This window comes from Peromyscus californicus, unplaced genomic scaffold (genome assembly GCF_007827085.1).
Source record: "Peromyscus californicus insignis strain IS unplaced genomic scaffold, ASM782708v3 Scaffold_8__1_contigs__length_139910024, whole genome shotgun sequence".
NCBI classification, from domain to species: Eukaryota; Metazoa; Chordata; class Mammalia; order Rodentia; family Cricetidae; genus Peromyscus; species Peromyscus californicus.
The window spans coordinates 49862787-49882463 of record NW_026294606.1 but is presented as its reverse complement, the minus strand read 5'-3'; the positions used below and the strand labels follow the sequence as shown (position 1 = coordinate 49882463).

Sequence of the window (19677 nt, the reverse complement as noted above, 5' to 3'; positions counted from 1 at the left end):
AAGACAAAGTAAATAGATTCCAGAAGCAATGATCAGATGCAAACCCAGTGCCTTCCTGCCCTCCCTCTCTTCCTTCCCCCATCACTCCCACAGAACATGTAATAATACCCACACACTCCTGATTCCTTTCCATCCTTTTTCCCTCATAGCTTTTATCCAGTGCATTCAACCTATATGCACATGGGCAATGTGTGTTTATAACTGTGAATCAACGTGCTTATTTTTATTATTACTATAGAATGTAGCCTTCTTGAGAGAAGAAACTGTCTCTTTCCACACAGCTCAGAGCCCAGAATCCAGAATATGACAGTCATTCCCAACTTGTTGTAGAATGAACTCATATACAAAAGATATCTTGTAAACCTGTTTTCAAATTTAAAATGATGCTTTATAAACAATATTCACCCCATACTTATTTCCAAACTGAAGATTCAAAATAATATTCCCTAATGTAACTGCTTTAAATCTATTAACTTGTAGGAGATGTCACTCAATGGTAGGATGCTTGGGTCTCAGGTTCAAAACCTGGCACAACAAAATAATAAGTATAATAAAATTTACTGCCTTAAAGGTGTGTCACACTTAATTCCCATACTACACATTCTCTTCATAAACACATGTGCATTTAAATAAGGCCCTTGTTGACATTTTATTACATTTACAAAACATTACGGTTGAACATGAGATATATACAGAGACAAAATCTACAACAAAAATCTATCTTGCTCCAAATGGAATCTGATCACTAAATTTGAAGCACAATAAAATTAATTAAAGCACCATGTGGCACCTGATTCTCTTACTGACTCCCAGAACCTATTCCTCCCTAATGTATCTTACCCTCTTTCTGGAGAGCATCCCCACAGTTAGCACTGAGACATCTGCCTGACTGCTCACACCCACTGCAGCCTGCACCTTCACTGCTGGCCCCGCAAGATGTACATTAGAACATTACAGCTAAACGCCTACCTGAAAAAAATCTCAAGGAACTTAAAATAATAGTGATATATACTCCCTACCTCTGCCAAAAGTCAATCTGTCAAGTAAAATGGGCAGGAAGTATAGGGGAATATCTATGTAGTTAAGCCTTGATAGCTCATTCTCTGATTCAACTTTACTTAGTTGAATAGCACACTGGAGGCTATTCTTCCTACGAGTCTTATTAACACTCTATGAGAATGGATAGATAACTTGGAGGATGAATACAGATACATCTCATTGTGAAATAGTTGAGCCAAGTCCATTGGTATCTAGAATTACATGCCCTGTCACTGAACAGTTTTCTGCCTCTCCAATTACAGTTACAGCTATTAAGTACCTGGCTGAACAAGGTAGAGCCAACAGCCAAATCCACTGGGGAGCCTAACACAGATGATCAAAACAGTCCTGAATTGCTCAGAAGCAAATGTCACCACTGGCTATCTCCTCAGTCATTTCTACTACTTAGAACAAATCTCATGTGACATTTGATCTTTAATTTTAATAGCAGTAAACAATCAATGGGCATGGCTAGATCAAAATTACAAGCAAAAGCCTGTAAGACAAAAATGCTATGTTTTGTTTTTTACATATTTCCCTGTTCAAACTCACCATTAAAAAATAATCAAATCATTTTAACTTCTTTTTCTAATAAATCAAAATATATGCTTAGGCCATCATTCTGCATTTCTTCCCCCCAAACAGACTGATATTAATACCAGAAAGTACCACCTGCAGGCTGCAGCCTTCACTGGTTCTCTAAGACACAGGCAATAGCTTATGAGGAGAATAAAGGAAGCAGTTTTGAAGGTCTATGTAATGATATCAACAAGATTCAAAATCATAAGGCTTTCCATAAGTCTGATCTTAAGGAAGCCTTTTTTTCATTTTATATATATATATATATATATATATATATATATATATATATATATGAGATTGCTCAGTTTCACAACTCAATCAAGAAACAGAACCTTTCTTCCCTCAGCATCCTCCCTGAGGCTCCATCCTGCCCAGCTCTGACTCATGCTCTCCCTACAGTCATGATCTGACATCCACGTTCATCTAATTGCACCATGTCAACATGCTATAAAAAGATAGCAAACAGATGTGCTCTCACTGCCTCCACGACCTTGGAAGAGTCTCTCAGTATGTTGAGGTGAACACACACTGAGACTCGGTTGGCAAAAAAAAAAAAAAAAAAAAAAAAAAAAAAAATGTTTTCAGAATTCAATCAAGCTTAGTGCCAGGAGTTGTATTAACCCAGTGTCTACCCCAAGCTTCACAGCCTCCTGAAGGCACTGGTGGATGACTGGTCGTAACCCGCCCCAGAGTTCCTCCCCCTCTACATGAACATCTGATTGTTGGCCCTTTCCCTCAAATGGTCTCTTTCTTTTCTGATTTATATTCAACACAGACTCTTTTCCTGCTGGCTGCACTTAGACCCTCTGAACTCACTGCACCCAATTTTAACATAACTCTCATAACAAACAAGCACCTGCCGCTGCCATCTTCTATACCAACTATCTCCCCTGAAACCATGGGCAAAACCAGACCTTCCCTCCTTCAAGTTGCTCACGGCAGGTCTTTTTCCATCATAATAAAGGGTAACTAACACGAGGCCTTATCTTCTGTCACATGAACTCAGTGATATCCCTCTTTCTAATGGGTTACCCTGACTTAAGCTCTTCTCACCTCTAATCCAAGTGTCTTTTGCCTATCACAGCTATGAGGATCCCAACCCAGCCCCACCAGCCCCTCTCGGGAAGCACAGAAGAAGAGCCAAGCCATGAGCCTGGAGCTAACAGAAAAATGTCTGCAGCAGATGCATCTAGCTTCTAATCTTTCTATATTCTCTCTGCATCACTTAGGAAAAAAACTGCTACTTCAGAACACACTTCCATCACTCACATTCATGCTTATGTTTAGCTTTCAGTTTGGAATTAATTCCTCAAGCCAACTGCTTTTTGATGTCTTTTTCAGCATTCTATGACCCTCTTGGTACCATCAGCATCTTATTCCTAACTCACTGAAAGCAACATATACCAGTTACTTTTTTTGTCACTGTAACACTCGGTTCAGGCCACCTATATGGGTCAGGGGGTAAAGGCACTTGCCACCAAGCCTGATGACCTGCATTTGATCCCTGGGACCCATACAGAAAAGACTGACTCCCACACACTGTCCTCTGACCTTTACATGTACAGTGTGGCTCTCTTGTGCATACACAACATGACAAAATAAACAAGTGCAATAAGACATAATTAAACAAACATATAAACTACCTGACTAAAGCACCTTCAAAGCAGAAAGCTTATTTGGCTCACGGTTTAAGGGCTACAGAGTGACACTGTGGTAAGGACATGATGGCAGGAGCAGCCAGTGATGACTAGAGCTTGCTCAAATCTGGGTGCATCAGGGAGCACTGCTGAGAAATCTCAATGCCTTCCCCCAACAGCCCCTCCCTCCAGCAAGGCACTGAGGTAGGAGAATAGGAAACTGGAAAAGGAAATGTCAGAGACTAAAACATAAAAAAGACAGCAGCCTTTAGTCTAGCTGAGCTTCATTCAGACAAAAGAGCATGCTCTGAAGAGCTGTCTGCATTAAATGACCTTGGGAGAGACAGGTACTAAGCTGATGACCTGTAAAAGGTCACTGCAGACCTTGGCTCACCTATTTCTGTCTTCTTGGAGCCAGGCCACTGGTAAGATATGACACTCATGAGGCCCCCATGTATCTTTCCCTTAATGCACCATCCCCTTTCTTCCAACTAGCCATGCTTCTCTGTACAATTCCTTGTAAAGCGTGTGGAAATTCCATCATATACCCTGCAAACTCAGATCTACACCAATGATATTCCCACCTCCCTCAGATCGATCACACACACACACACACACACACACACACACACACACACACACACACACGCATGCGCGCACACACACATACACCAGAATAGCACCACTGGGGACTGAGTACCCATACATAGGAACCTTGGAGGAGGGGGTTCACAGTCACAGGGGACACAGCAGTTGTAGTTGATGGACCTTCCCTACAAGCTGTGCTCCACCTTAAGCCAAGTTAGCCCATGAGAGCATGTCCCCAGTGAGTCTTCCTGAGCTACTGAAGTGACAGCTGATTTTTTAAAGACTCTGTTGTATCTTTTTACTAAATGAGAGTGATAAGCTTCTATTAAACAAACTACCTAAACACCCAGGTTAACATCATGAGAAAAACCCACTCAAAGATTTAAAAGCACACAGCAAACCATCCAGGTAGCTCTCCTCTTGTGTGTGACCTCTTCTTTGTATTCTCATATTACTGCACTTGTTAATTAATTCAATTCACCAGACAAACGACCAGCAGCTGGATCACACTAAACACTGGCATATTTTCATCACACCTGTATACTTCTCTCAGTACCTGCAGACAATTTTAGCTTTGTCTCCCTGTGAAATCTGAGGGAAAGTGCTCAACTTTACTACTTTTTAATAAATGGGAGATGACAAAAAGGAATCCTGAGAACTCTGAGACTGAGTATGAGATTAAATTTTCCAGAAATGTCGTTCAAAACTAATGGACAATTACGGCACTTTAAATACTTTAACTTCATGCATTCTCCCTCCCACTCGATGCTTCTTATGTGCTTTAAGTAGATGAAGATATTCAATTCTTCTTTTGGTATTTAAGAAAATAGAGAAAAGCCTTCTTAGGAAGCCATGAAGTGGAAGACTTCAGAGGGCAATGAATGTGTGTCATCTACCTTTGGTGATGCTAATGCTTGCAACAGATCTATTCCTAGGTAAGAAAACTTTTGTCAAAGCAAACAGAATGTGTCAGTCTGTGAGAAACATTCTTTTTTCTATCAAAGGCAGTCAGGCCAATAAGGACCAGTATTTCCTTAATCTCCCCCTTCCCTTTTGTGCCAGTCAGCCAGTTGTGAAGTCAAGCTCCCACCAAAGGGATGAGATACAGTGACAACCTACTTTGGTGATGAACACAGAGGTCATTCTGTCCAGCATGCTAGCTAGCAGGTATGGGTTCAGATGTACCATTTTTGCAAAAGGAAAAAATGACAAATTATTTTCAGTTTGTTTGTGTGCTCCTTTGTGTAACACCAAGATTATTCTTTTCCCAATAAATACTTCAAGGTCAGTGCAACATGTCAGCCTTGAGTACCAACCTCCGCTGTTCTTCGCCATGTTCTCCTGAAGGGACAGTGAGACACTCATCCATGTGTCCATGTAGTAGCCGGAGAACATCACCACCGATAAGATACCCTGCAAGGATTTAAAGTCATTTGTGTTCAGAATACCATGGCCAGATGCTGATGCCCAGACAATATATTTGATAAAATCATCTACTTGTACTGATGGAGACACACTGGGCTAGTAAATTGTCTCGAACCTGTGACCAAATCACCGAGTGGCACTGGCTGACCCCTTGAGTCAGTTTGATATTTTAATCAAAGGGTGTGGCCCCAGTCCCTTAAACATCACCATTAAATACACAAAATGTGGGGCTATGGAGACCATTCAATCAGCAAGTGAACCCCTGGGACTCACCGGCTGGCCAGCCTTGACTCATCAGTATGATCCAAGCCATCAAAAAGACTCAATCAAAAACTAAATAAAAGTGAATGAACATGAGCATTTACACCTGTGCACCCACATGTATGCAAACACATATACATGAACACATACATGCACACATACGTATGACAAAAAGTAAACAACACCCAACCCTCTTGATCTCTAGCCTCTACATGTATGTACATACACATGCACACACACACACACACACACACACACACACACACACACACACACACACACTCACACACACACAAACAAGTACTGGCTCCAATTTGAAGCTATAAAAGTGAGAACTACCATAATCAAGGCAGCTATCACCTTGGGAGACCCTGCTGCATAAACATCATTGTGATCCAGCTACTAGGCACAGGAATGATAATAACAAATGATGGCATGAGACTAACTGAGCAGTACCGCGAGGTCTCCCAATGGGGTAAACAGCCCTTAGAGAGCTAGCACATGAAATCACAGAAATCAGCCAAAGTTGACAACACCATGAAAATAAAAGAAGATGAAGTCTAGCACGGGCTTCACTTTTAAAGAGCAGCTTAGGCAAGATTCTAAAATGTCATGTTTCTGCATGATAGAATATGGGAACATGAAAGGTCTCTAATTAGCCATCAGCTCATTATCACAATTCCAGCGATCAGCATCAACTCTGTATCAAGGACAAGCCTTTTAATTAGAGAGGATCTCTTACCTTGGGCTGCTTCACTTCCTGAGCTGATAGGGGCCACGCTCCAGAGGGTCTGCTGGAAGGCAGCATCCACATGCCAGCTGCTGTTGCCGTATGACAAGTGCTGCAGCAAGAGGCAAGAAGAAGCATTGCTGTAAACCTGGTGCAGGGGCTCTGGCAGCCTGGGAGCAACACTGCTGGTTTGGAAACAGCCGTCAGGAACATGCACTTCAGCCTGGTCTTCAAAGATCAAACCACTAGACAGCATGGAAGCACACACCCAGAATCTTAACACTTGGAGAACTGAGGCAAAAGGATCCTGATTTCAAGACCAGCCTGGACAACATGCCAAGACTCTGACTCAAAAATAGATAAACCTAAACAAGATAATTAAAGTATGAGCAGAAAAAAGAATAATAGAAGTATCAATCTGTTCTAGTTTCCTTTCTGTTGCTGTGATGGAACACTCTGACCAAAAACAACTTAGGGGAGGAAAGGATATACTTGGCTTACACTTCCAGATCACAGTCCATTATTGAGGAATCTTGGCCTAGGACAAGCAGGAATCATGGAAGATGTTGCTTGCCGGCTCGTTCCCCAAGACCCATGCTTAGGTAGCTTTGTTATACAGTCTAGAACCACCTGCCCAGGGAATGGTACTACCCACAGTGGGCTAGGCCCTCCTACACCAATTCCATAAAGGCAATCCTCCATAAATATGCCTACAGGCCAATCTGTTCAGGGCAACCTCTCAAACAAGACTCCATTCTCAAGTGATTCTAGGCTGAGTTAAGTTGACAGGTAAAGCTAACTAGAACACTATGTAACTTTAGATACTTTTCAGGTTCATCCTAAGAGTTACTGACTTGAATCAGTAATCAGAAAATACATATGAATAACAAATACACTGAAAAAAATTATTTGTAAGAAGAAACTTTGTCTTTAGGTTGCTGATAGACAAAATAGTATTAAAGTGAGCACTTGAAATTATCATTCATTTTTGTACATATGATACTGTGATAATTTATTGACAACCCATTATGCGAATAAAACCCTTTGGTGACTGTTAGCTGCAATTTGATACCAGAGCCAGTAGATGGTGATTCCAATTTTCAGCAACAATTTCACTCATTCTCTTAAAAAGAAACCACCAGATAAAGAAAATGCAGCTCACATACACAAGAGAATTTTATTCATCCATAATGAAGAATTGTAAGATGGATCATCCTGTAGGAGAAATAAGGAAGACTGGATGACAGATATTTCATGTTTTCTCAAAAGACAAAAAAAAATTTAGATTGAAAAACAGTATATGCATCCATGCATGCATATATGTATGTGTACATATAGGACTATGAGAGGAGGAAGAGATCTAGACAGAGGGAAGATAAATGAACAAGTGAGAGCAAAGTAATTACGTGTTTCATGAAAGCAGAAGGGGACAGTGGTAGAATGGAGGAGGGCCCACAAGAGGAGAGCAGGAATTGAGGGCACACACTAACAACAAAAGGATGACTAAAGTATAAAATGTCTGATATCTATGCGTGAGAGAAAATGTCTCAATGAAATCCATTTCTTTGTATGCTAACCAAAAATCAATTAAAATAAAAGACTTTTGAAGCTGAAAAACTGCATATTAACCCCATCTTTTGAAACTGACACTGTAAAATACACATACGAACTTCATCACTAAATGCACCAATCAATAGATTTTAAAATTTCCCAGGGGATCATCAGGTTTAGCAATCCCTTCTTCCTCTCTCTCAAACTCCAGCTGTTCCTTTGCTTTCATTCAAGCCCTTAGTCACCTTAGGGTGATCATTCTTATGCTCAGTCCCCACCTGAGACTCCTTTCCTGGCTCAGTTTTCTTTCTGCTGATGTGAAAATGCCTTCAGTGTTCACAGACCAATCCTATCCCATTTGCTCCATAAATAAGAACAGTGTATTTTCTGTGACGATTAACACACAACAAATTCTTTGATTCATTTCTTTCTCCCCCTTCAAGCTGCCTGACTGAGGTTCACAGGGGTGCCTCTCACCATCCAGAGTGCTACTCAATACACAAGGAGAAGGCGCCGGTCAGACCTTTAAAATCTAAATAGCATAATTTCATCAACAACCTTTATTCATTTCTCTTTGTGTACATGATGGTGTATCTGTTTGTATTCAAGTGTGAACACTCATGAGTATGGAGGCCACAGGCTAAAGTTGGGTGTCTTCTTCAGTCACCTCTCTATGTTTTGGAGACAAGGTCTCTTGTTGAATCTAGTCCTCACCAATTTAACTAGACTGACTAGCAAGGGAGCTCCAGGGATCTTCCTCCCTCCACCTCCATCTCTGGAATTGCAGGCACATGCCACTGTACCTGGTTTTTTATGTACTTGCTGAAGATTGGTACTCAGGTCCTCTTGCTTGCATAGGAAACGTTTCACTCACTGAGCCATTTCCCCAGCCCCCAGAACAGATTTTAAAAAATCTGAGTTATTTCTTTGTCAATGACTTAGTAAACAGATTTGTACATATGTGCGTGTGTATATACAGCATATATAGTTTATCAAAACTCCTAAAAATAATTCACAGTAATAATTCTTATATTTGTTTTGGTTTTAAACCAACTGCAAGTTCATACACACTCAGGACAGATAACCATTTGTTCACACATCATGGATTCATTCAATGTATTGTCTAAAACATTGTTCTGAGTATTATCAGAGTGAACTTCTGGCCCCAAGGGTACTTGTAATCTTGTAGGGGGAGATAAGTGAGCTACATAAAATGCCATGCATTAATACATTTTTTAAATGTGTAAAGTACATTCAAACTGCTTCAGGAATTATCAAAAGGGAATATTTCCAACCAAACAACTGAAACAGGCTTCATCATGCTGGGTCTGGAGGGGATACATTGATGCCATGGGGAGAGGTGAGAGTTTTCACGGCAAAGGCTTTGAGGAGAGCAGCGAGATCACATGGCCTGGATCTCCTATTTGAGATACATTGTCTCCAAACAAGTAGATGCATACTGCATATTTACGTATGTATAATATAACGTCAATGGTTTGGCTATAAATGTTTTAAGGATACTAAAAATGTTTTATGAGCCAGTTTGGATTTTTCATTTTAATATATCAGACTACATGGCACAGTTGTGGACTAGGCCCCTCTGGCTGTCTAAAAACTCTGATAAAGGGAAAATATGGCCAAGAGATTACCATAATCAAAGGGCAGAGTCCTGAGGACGACATAGAGTGCAGAGTCCTCTCTTCGAAGCTTCGGGTACACACTAAGGAGGGGAGAGAAGGACAGACCTGCAGACAAAGGCTGGTGCCAGATCAAGGAGCTCCCACTTCAGGCAGCCAGGAGCTACCACAGCAAGAGTGATGAGTGAGTGGAGGAACTGAAAGGGATCTGTAAATGAGACCTAAGTACAAAGATGAATCTCACATGGGAGAAATAGAAAAATGGGAATGTGCCAATCTGTGAGGAAGAGTTCTAACTATGTCCTTAAGAATATACTGAAGTCATAGAGAATTATCTAAATGAAACCTACTCTTCAAAAGGAATCATCTCAGGAAGCATTGCCTCTGGAATCTTCTACTTAATTTTGCTGCTTAAACAGCAAAATAGAAATCTGAGTAGGAACAGCATCAAGCCAGACCCATTGCTATTAAATATTCAGAAGGCAGCAACAATCCAACTACTGAAACCAAGATGAGTTGTCCTTAAAGCAGAGATAGATGATGGCATAGGCTGAAAGCAAAATCAGCCTTGGGCTCAACAGTGTGTAAGATAGCAGTCTCAGCCATAGTAAAGCCATGTGTCATGACTCAGGGCTCCTGGCAATCAGGTCTCACTCACCTTTAACCTAATGTTAATTATGTCAACCTTTATTATTTGGTGTGTGTGTGTGTGTGTGTGTGTGTGTGTGTGTGTAGTCCAGAGGACAACTTCAGCATTTGTTTCTCAGGTGCTGCCCAAGTTTTTTGAGTCTTTCTTTGGCCTGGCAAGTAGGCTAGGCTGGGTAGTCAGCAAGTCCCAGGGATCCACCTATGTCTACCTCCCAACTGAGTGCCACCATACACCCAGCTTTTAGATTTATTTTATTTTACATGCATGAGTGTTTTGTGCCCCCCCCCGTGTGTGTGTGTGTGTGTGTGTGTGTGTGTGTGTGTGTGTGTGTGTGTGTGTGTGTTGTGTGTGCCACATACATGCCTGGTTCCCACAGAGGTCAGAAGAGGGTGTTGAATTCCCTGGAACTGGAGTTACAGATGGTTGTGAGCCACCATGTTGGTGCAAGGAAATAAGCCTGGGTCCCTACAAGAGTAATAGTGACCCAAACCACTGAGTCATCTCTCCAGCCATGACTTTTCACACATGTGTTCTGATGGATGGAACTCATGCATTCATGCTTACCCAGCAAGCTATCACCCACTGATCCATCACTCCCAGCCCATGAATTTTAACTTTTAAAATATATAAGAATCATTTGAGCAATTCGTCAAAAGGGGGAAAAAAGTGGGAAAGAAAAGTAGTTTCCAATTTAGGAGCAGTAGAGCAGAGACCATCAAAACTGCTGATCCTAAATTTATGTTTGGGGGAATGAGATATTATATAACAGAAACACAAAATCTCAAAGACCTAAGTGCCCCACAGCTTTCCCTGGGGATCTTAACTCAAACCCTATGAGTTATATTCTGACCTTTTAATTTCCTTTCTAATCCTATGGATTTATTTGATGCATTCTAAAAGCTGATTGTGACAGCAGGTCTGAATGCTTTATCAGATTGCCAGAAGGTTCCATTGACCCAACATTTTTCTAAGATTCTTTGAATTCAGCCCTTGTCTGATGCAATTTTTCATTCATTTATTTATCTCTTATTAAATGTCAGGCGCTTGGGCCCTGGTGATACAGCATTCCAAATAAATTAGCATCCAGGGACAAGAAACATGAGTAAACAAGCCATCTTAGCCCTCAGGCTGCAGCTTTTTTTTTCCTTTGGAAAAAATAAGAAAAGATAAATGGGGGAAAAAGATGTGGATGCTTTTTTAAATGTAATGTTCGATGGCTCTACCATCTGGGCCACAGGGAGAGAAAGGGGGACTCAAGGTAAATTAACTAAAATTGAATTGGAGGAGCTGGACCTGATGGCTCAGTGGCAAAGTGTTTGGGATGGCCCCCAAATTGAACTGGATGACATAACAAATCACTTGTAAATATTAATGACCTCTGCCTTCTGTTGCTATATTTATGCAGCTTTAGGAAAATCAGCAACTTGTCATGTAATCAAAATATCTTTTTATTTCTTATTTAAAAATCCCAGATAAAGATCACAGAGATGACTGAGCAGGTGGGTCAAGGCTCATGGTGCCAAGTCTGAAGACATGAGTTAGGTCCCTTCTGGTACCATCAGCATCTTATCTCTAACTCTCAGAAAACATGTGTTAGATGTTTGTCATTGATAAAATATGGATCTAGGGCTAGAGCGAGAACTCAGAAGGTAAAGATGTCTGCCACCAAGACTGTTGACCTGAGTTCAATCCCCAGGACCCACGTGGTGGAAGGACAGAACTGACTCCTGAAAGTTGTCCCCTGATCTCTATATACACGCTATGACACATGCACAGAACCTGGATCCCCTGAAAGAGCACCAAGAGCTCTTAACCACTGAGCTATCTCTCCAGACCCCTGATTGATTTTCAATCAGTTATTGGAGCATTGCTTTATGGATCATAAGATTTTTGAATGTCTACAAGTGACCGGAACAACAGAAAAATCAACATTTCAAGAGTGGAAAAGACAGATGGGAAACTTTGGTGCAGACCAGAGAGATTTTACAACTGACACACTAAAAGCGAAGTTTCATGTGACCTATCCTATTTTACTCCGTTTGAAGTCGATCCTAAGTCAGTAACACCAACTTGTCCTGCTTTCACAAGGCTAAGTTCTTTCTCTTACACAAAAGCTGCTTTGCAAAAGCCTCTTTAGAGGACAAATTGTCCAATAGGAGCACAGAAAAACCCTTCTGGATATTCTTGAAAAGATTAGGATGCCGTTTCAAATTAGAACAGCAAACGGAAGTAGCGTGAGTAGTTTACAACCAATCTTATAGCCAAGACCCTTTATTCCTTGGGAATCGACCTGTGTCCAACTTAAGGCTGACAGGCTGAGGGCTCCCAACCACAACACCCTCTCTGTTTAGGAGGTGCTTTTGCAGATGGGAGGGAGGAAAATCAGCCAGCCATCAATTCACCACTGCAAGGGCTTCAAGCCCCATTAGTGTTCCAAGGGAAAAGTCGGATTAACCTTAATTGAGCTAGAGTGAAAGAAAAATAGCTCAACAGTCATAGACCCGATAAGAAAAAGCTAAATACTGGGAGTTTTAATTTTCTATAGTCACTTTAATCAATATGTTTTGAGACAAAAGTTTTCATTCATTTTTAACCAAATTAGCATCTCAGAATACAGACATTGCTTTCACATAATAGATATTTATTTAAGACACTCTGTAAATAGTCCTCTTCTGGCCAGGTTTTTCTTCCTCAAGCTAAATACTGGCACACTTCTTTAACCATTGTGCAAAGGCACAACCCCCCCAAGCAAACAATGGCAGCCACTCACTATGCAAGGGCTGATGATCTTCCTTAGATTTCAGCATTTGATTCTCCTAATGCCCCTGTGTCAGTTGGATTATTCATAATTCCCATACTGTAGATGAAGAAACTGAGGACTCACATGAGGCCTGGGGATGTGGCTCAGTTAACAGTGCTTATCTAGAATGTACAAGACTTGAGCACAAATGCCACCGTGAGCACTAACTACATAAAGCAAGCCTGGCACCATGTGTCTGTAACACTATCACATGGAAGGTGGAGACAAGAGGACCAGAGTTAGTCTTGACTTCACAGTGAGTTCAAGGGCAGCCTAAGGTATTTAAAGTTCATTCACTACCTTTCTTCTTTACTTTCATTTGTTTTCTAAAAGGCTTTGCACTGAGTCCACCACATCCACCCCTGAACCCATTACCACAGCATGACCCATTACTATCCAATCAGTGGAAATGTGAGACAACAATGAGTGATACTTAGTTCAAAGGGGACATCGGTCAGCATCAGCATCCCTCACCCATCCTGTAATACTGACAGTCCCATAACTGTTGGGAGGAATCCTTTAGGTGGTGGGGCCTAGAGGGAGAAAGTTGGGTGATTGGGGCTGAGCCTTTGACAGGAAGATGAGGATCCTTAGTTCTTTTTAGTTATGTCCCCACTGTCATGAGGTGAGGAGCCTTGCTCTCCGTGTCTCCCCTGACACAGTGCTCTGCCCACCACTAGTCTTCCCTTCTTTTAAGTTGCTGTCTCAGGTATCTGTCACACTGGCAGAAAGTTGACTTAACATGATTTGGTTCCAGCACTTCTTCTCCGAGGGCAGAAACCGCAGACAGTGTGTTCTTGGGTTTCCTTCTCTCTATATATGTGAGAGTCAGTGGGTGTGAACAATAAAAGCACGGACCTCATTAGCACATGAGACTGAAATCCCAGCACTGTGGCTTGCTGCTCTGTTTTCCTCTATTTAAAGGATTACCCAGAACTGGCTGTGGTCACTAATGCTGCTGATCCTAGCACTAAGGAGGTTGAGGCAGAAAGAAGCATCACTGTGAGTTTAAGGCCATCTTGGGCTACACAATGAGTGCACAAGGCCAGCCTGGGCTACAATGTAAGACCATGTCTCAAAATCACACACACACATATATACATATATATTTGTTTATATTTATATAATTCTATGTACACATAAACATATAAGCATAAACATAAAATGTATTTATGCATTTATACACGCATATTTACATATTTTGTTTTATATCTATGTTACATCTAATACAAATTATTTATCTATTATATCCCTACCACATTTTCTGTAATATATATATAAACGCTACTCCGAATAATGAAGTTAAGTACTTGGGAAAAATGAAGCTTGGAAACTAGTAGTAAATTTTAATGAATAGGGTTTATTTACTTCCGAAGTGAACTGCAAGTGTCCTTTTTTGTCACTTCTTCCTGCAGTCTTTGATCGCTCAGTGACACTCAAGTGCCTTCCCCCACTGCCTCTCCCAGGAAGGTCTGGACTGGGCATTCCCATTAGCATCAACCTCACTTTACAGACAGCAACTCTGGAGGTGAGGAAGCTAGTTCTAGAACTGCACAGGTTGACAGGCACAGACGGGACATCAGTAGCCTAGTTCTTGCAAGTTCTGAATACTCCACTCCTCTGATTCATAATGAAGCCTCCCTATCAATTCACCCTCCGCCACACAGCACAAAGTCCAAGCTGGGAAACCACAACAGACAGGAAATGTCAGGCCCAAATCAAATGGGAACATGCTTGGAGTGTTGCACTGAAGAGGGGCATGAGTTGTTTCTCTTGCTATTGGGTTCTAAGCCAGCTAAACTTGAAAGGTGCTTCTTCTGATCAGCATGCATCACCCTCACGGCACACAGCCCTGGCACACATTAGGGGTTTAATAATGTATATTTTAATAAACTACACAGCTGCATGGCACAAGAAACTTACACAGGGACAATGTCCGAGACAAAAGTGGAGGACCATTCCAAGCCTCCCACAGCTACACGGGAGCAGATGCATCAAAGATAGGATTTTTCCTGTCCATGACAGGAAGCCCTGTTAAGCCATTCCCGTCTCTAGCACCACCACTTTGTACACAGGAAGTCAAGCAAGGTTCTTCTTCCTAGGAACACTTGATAATGAAATGAACACATTGGTGCATTGAAAATGACTTTATTACCAATCCCACCCTGTTACAGTCTTGGGTGTATGTGTGTGTCCGTGTGCCTGTATGTGTGTATGCAGATGTATGTATACATGTGTGATGTACATGTGGAAGCCAGAAGTCAACCTCAGGAGTCACTCTTCAGATGACATTCACTCTGTTATTGAGATAGGGTCACATTGACCTGAAGCTTACCAAGTAGGCCAGGCAGGCTGGCCAGCAAGCATCAAGAATCTGCCTGTCCCTGCCTCACCATAATGAAGACAAGTGTACTGCCATGCCCTGCTTTTCTTATATGGGTTCTGGAATCTGAACTCATGTCTTCATGAATGTATATAAGCACTCAATGGACTGACCTGTTCCCCCAGTTAGAGAGTGCTCGGTAGTGGAGTGCTTGCCTACCATACATGAGGGCTGGGATGAATACCCAATAGTGCAAAAAAGAAAGAATATTTAGCTGAGTATGGTGGTGAAGACCTACCATGTCAGCAATGGAGGGTGAGATTAAAAAAAAAGGATGAGTTCAAGGCCAGCCTGGGCTACATAGTGAGACCCTCTCTCAAATCAGAAACAAATAAAATTACAAAAAACAAAGAATATTATATACTTGTCCCTTCTACCATTTCATGGATTTCATTCTTCTGTGAACTTCTATACAGAGTTACTCTTTAGATTAGGAAAACTACAGCCTAATAAATATGTTAAATTAAATCCATAATTGCCTCCCACAAAAATCAAAAACTACATTCAATGACTAAGTAACTTCTTCATTTTCCTATGCTTAGCCCCTACCCTTTGAATCCAGGCATGAAGGCAGCCAAGCTGCTGCTTAAAGTGTCTCTCACACAGTCAATTACTTTCCTAAGCATCAAAATGTGGAATGAGAACCCAATTGATACAGCCTTCATGTGGGGCACAAATTAAAGACCACAGAATCTGAAACTCCTGATTAGACTCCTTTTACATCTGTTAATAAAAGGATCTAGGAGCAGGCACCATCAGCCTCATGAATATGCATATCAAGGTCTGGAGGGAAGCCTGCTCAACAGACCCAAGGAGCCACCCTCCCCCTCAGGCCACAGAAGTCTCCTCTTCTGGGGAGTTATTTATAGCTCACAAGATAGAGACCCAGGCTTTTGTGAGCCACCTCCCTAGTTTTGCTTGCTCATAAGCACACTTCCTAGGAAGCATCATTTCATGGATCCATCTCTCAGCAAAGTGTCAAGTCCCCAGTCCCGTTCCCACACTTACCAAGTACCTTTCAGAAGACACACTGACCAAGATGAGGTCATCTCCAACCCGCACCTTTTCTCCTTCTGATCTCTGCTTAGAGGCAGGATGTATGGTCCACCAGCAAGCCTCCCCTGTGAGTGATAGAATCGAAACATGGAGAAGATGCAGTTAACCTAAGATCCATTTCCTCTTCAGGTGATACCACTCACAGGACTTTCAGAAATACGTGATGTTATGCAAACTAATCTCTTGGATTCTGAAAATCAAAAGAACTCAGCCAAACTCACTTAGGGTAGGACATAGAGAAATGCAAACTTTCTCCTAATGGGAAATGGATGCAATAGTTTGGTGTCTTTTTTCAATAAGAATTGCTGGAAAATGACAGTTTATTTACATGGGTTAACATAAGCCTAGATATGTCTGTTAGTCAGGGTGATGTTATTCCTTAAGCAATCTTGTTACATTACTCTCTAAAAATAAATCTACTTTTTACATGATTTTCATCAAAAGGAATTGAGGTTTTTCTGTTGGGGTAGTTGCATTATAAACGTTCGTTTGTTGATTCAAAACTGACACAAAGGATTGCTATCTTAAAGATCTCATTATCCTGTCTCCACTGCTCTGCTTTATTTCCTTTTAAAATGCATTAGTTCCTATTCATCTAAGAGACTCATAGTACAGAAAGATGCACTAGAAGAGCTGGGTGTACATTAAAACAAATACATCTAAAGTAAGCCAAGCGGCAGCACAAAGCACACATCCTCCTGCCTTCTGAGTCCCATCACCCACACCAGAAGCAGAAAGGCAGCCCACCCACAGTTCCTGTGAAGTCCCGAACTCACTGGTCCTCTCTGACAACTACAACTGTGTTCTGGTGGTACCCATCACCTACAAGTGCCATTCTCCGCCTTTACCAAGCTTTATTATTTTTCTTTTTTTAAGCTTATTTCATTTTTATTTACTTGCATTTGTATACCACAAACCAGAGCATGCGCACGACTATCAGGGGGCAGCTTGCTCCTTGTACTATATGGGATCTGGGGATTGAATCCAGACTGTTGGGCTTGCTCAGCCATCTTGCCTGCCCTTTATTATTTTTCTATAATATTTCTTTTTCTTAACTTACTCCCCAATGCCAGAACATGTGTGCCTTTTGTTCCTTGGGGTTTTCCCAGGTCCTGTCACCCACCACACTGTAGCACTCAACAATTCATTTTGTCTCAATGAGTAAATTCATCTGGGATACATCCTAGGAACTCAAGGTCAATATCGAATCTGGGCCTAAGATGTTCTCACTCAAACCAGTCTTAGCTGCACGTCACCAGGCAGAATTCTTCATTCCCATTCACTGGATCCACATTTTCATTCATTCACCCAAATACTGACAGTGCCCCCACTGTTTCTCAGTCATTGCTTCAGCAGTTGAAAATTCATCAACATAAAAATAAGATCATCTGCCTTCTTTAATTCTGGTGAAGGCAAAAAGAAAATAAAGGACAAATGCCATGGTTTTCCAGGAATTCACAAAAAAGGAGAAGCTGGGGAGAAAGCAGGGTAGAGAAAAGACTCAGGGTGTAGGGGAGGACTCTGGGTAGGGGACTGGCCGCTGTGTTACTCTGCCATGAAATTAGCTCAGTATATAAATACATGGCCTAGATCACGTGTTTTGGTGTGCAAACTCAAGATGTTTTACTTAACTATTTTCTAAAATACATTAAGAAAAAAAACTGAGAAACTAGAAAAACACAGAACTGAATTTATATAATACAAAGTAAAATATCTGAATATTATATTTATCTTTTTATGCCCAGGATTATCAAAATTATCAAAAGTTAACTGGGCTCATTATAAATATTTTTTCATTATCATCTCTGTTATTTTGTAAAAGTGTGGCTAATATGAAAAACCCTTTTTAATGACAATACAGAATGTAAACTTGTACCTTACATGTGGGTACCATGGACTGTTTTGCTATCTGAACTTTACATCAGGACAAAGACCTCTCCTCAGGCACGCATAACCTTTGTGTGTGGAGAAAAGATTTCAGTTCTTTCCCTCTTGCTTGCTGAAGATTTCAGGACATAAAACTGTAATCAGTAGCTACACTGTGCTAAGTACAGCTCCCAAAAACTTTGTGCATGTGTGTTACATGAGTTTCGTTTGGTTCATGGTGCTGGGGATAGAATCCAGGGCATTACACTTGTCAACACTCTTATCACTGAACAACATCTTCATTGAGAACTATTTTTTTTAAAGAGGTAAAATGGAGTGAGCAGGGAAGAACAACATAAAAGTTAGATTCTCTCCTTCCATCCCTTTTTCTACTTGGCATCTAATTTTTTTTTTTTGACATTTAGAATTGAACCCAGGACTCATCACATGGTAGACAAGTGCTCTACCACTGAGTTACATCCCTAGCTCTGTTACTAAAATTTCATTCCAGAAGTCATGCCTGCTCATTGTAAAAGACAAAATGCTCTAATTGGGGTACAGTGAGTCAACGTAGAGGCAGATGACAAAGAACAAGAACACGGAAAAACCTTGTGCTCTCATATTTGGATTTTATGGAAGGATAAATGTTTTGGATAAACCTTTTTCGTTGTTTCCAAAATAGGGAAACAGCTGTCTTTTTGGACACACAGCACAGCAGAGCCCTGGAGGCAAAGCAACAAAGAATTTCATTTTATACTTTTGTGTTTGAGTGCTAACGTTGAGCACACTATTATATTATACCTAGGAATGTTTGAAGACGAATGATTAAAAGTCATGCAGTGATACTTTACAAACTGTTCAGCAAACATCAGCAAGCTTTACCATAGCCAATCCATCATGCAGTATGCATTGACTTTATCTCTCTCAACCCACAAGTAAGGATATGCTGTCAAAATTTTATATCTAACCAATCACCTAGGAATAATCAACCAGAAGGAAAAAATACATTCTCCCACTCTACCAAAAATGTCAAAGAGAAAATCACTTTCCTGACTTTATGATACAAACAGCCACCTCATGTGTCTCTGACCATGTCTAGCCAGACTCTCTCTGAGTAGGGTTCCATTACAGTACCAGGTACTCACCTGTGGTGTCTTCTTGAAGACCAACATCAAAGGCCAGTTTGTCAGTGGAAGACCGGGAGGTGGAGAGACAGCACAGATACTAAAAATACAAGATCAGTCATCACCACAAAATGTGGACAGTCCTACTGAAGCTACCATTATTAATGCAGCAATAGACATGGATGAGCAAGTACATCTATGGTCTGTTGACTTAGAATTTTATGGGCACATACCCACACATGGTAGAGCTGAGTCACATGGTCACTCTATTTTTAGCTTTTTGGAAGTACTTCCACACTGATTTCCATGGTGGCTGCATAAGTTTACATTATCACAATCAGCACGTAAGG

General features: G+C 41.1%; 1 protein-coding gene across 1 annotated transcript in view; it reads right to left on the bottom strand.

Annotated features, from left to right (window-relative positions):
- Window positions 1–19677, bottom strand: part of Ryr2 (ryanodine receptor 2) — a 594119-nt gene that overhangs the window by 325857 nt on the left and 248585 nt on the right. The window contains 4 exon segments of the mRNA XM_052728780.1: window positions 5162–5258; window positions 6274–6373; window positions 16290–16402; window positions 19349–19427. Coding sequence (XP_052584740.1) covers window positions 5162–5258; window positions 6274–6373; window positions 16290–16402; window positions 19349–19427 — 389 coding nt within the window.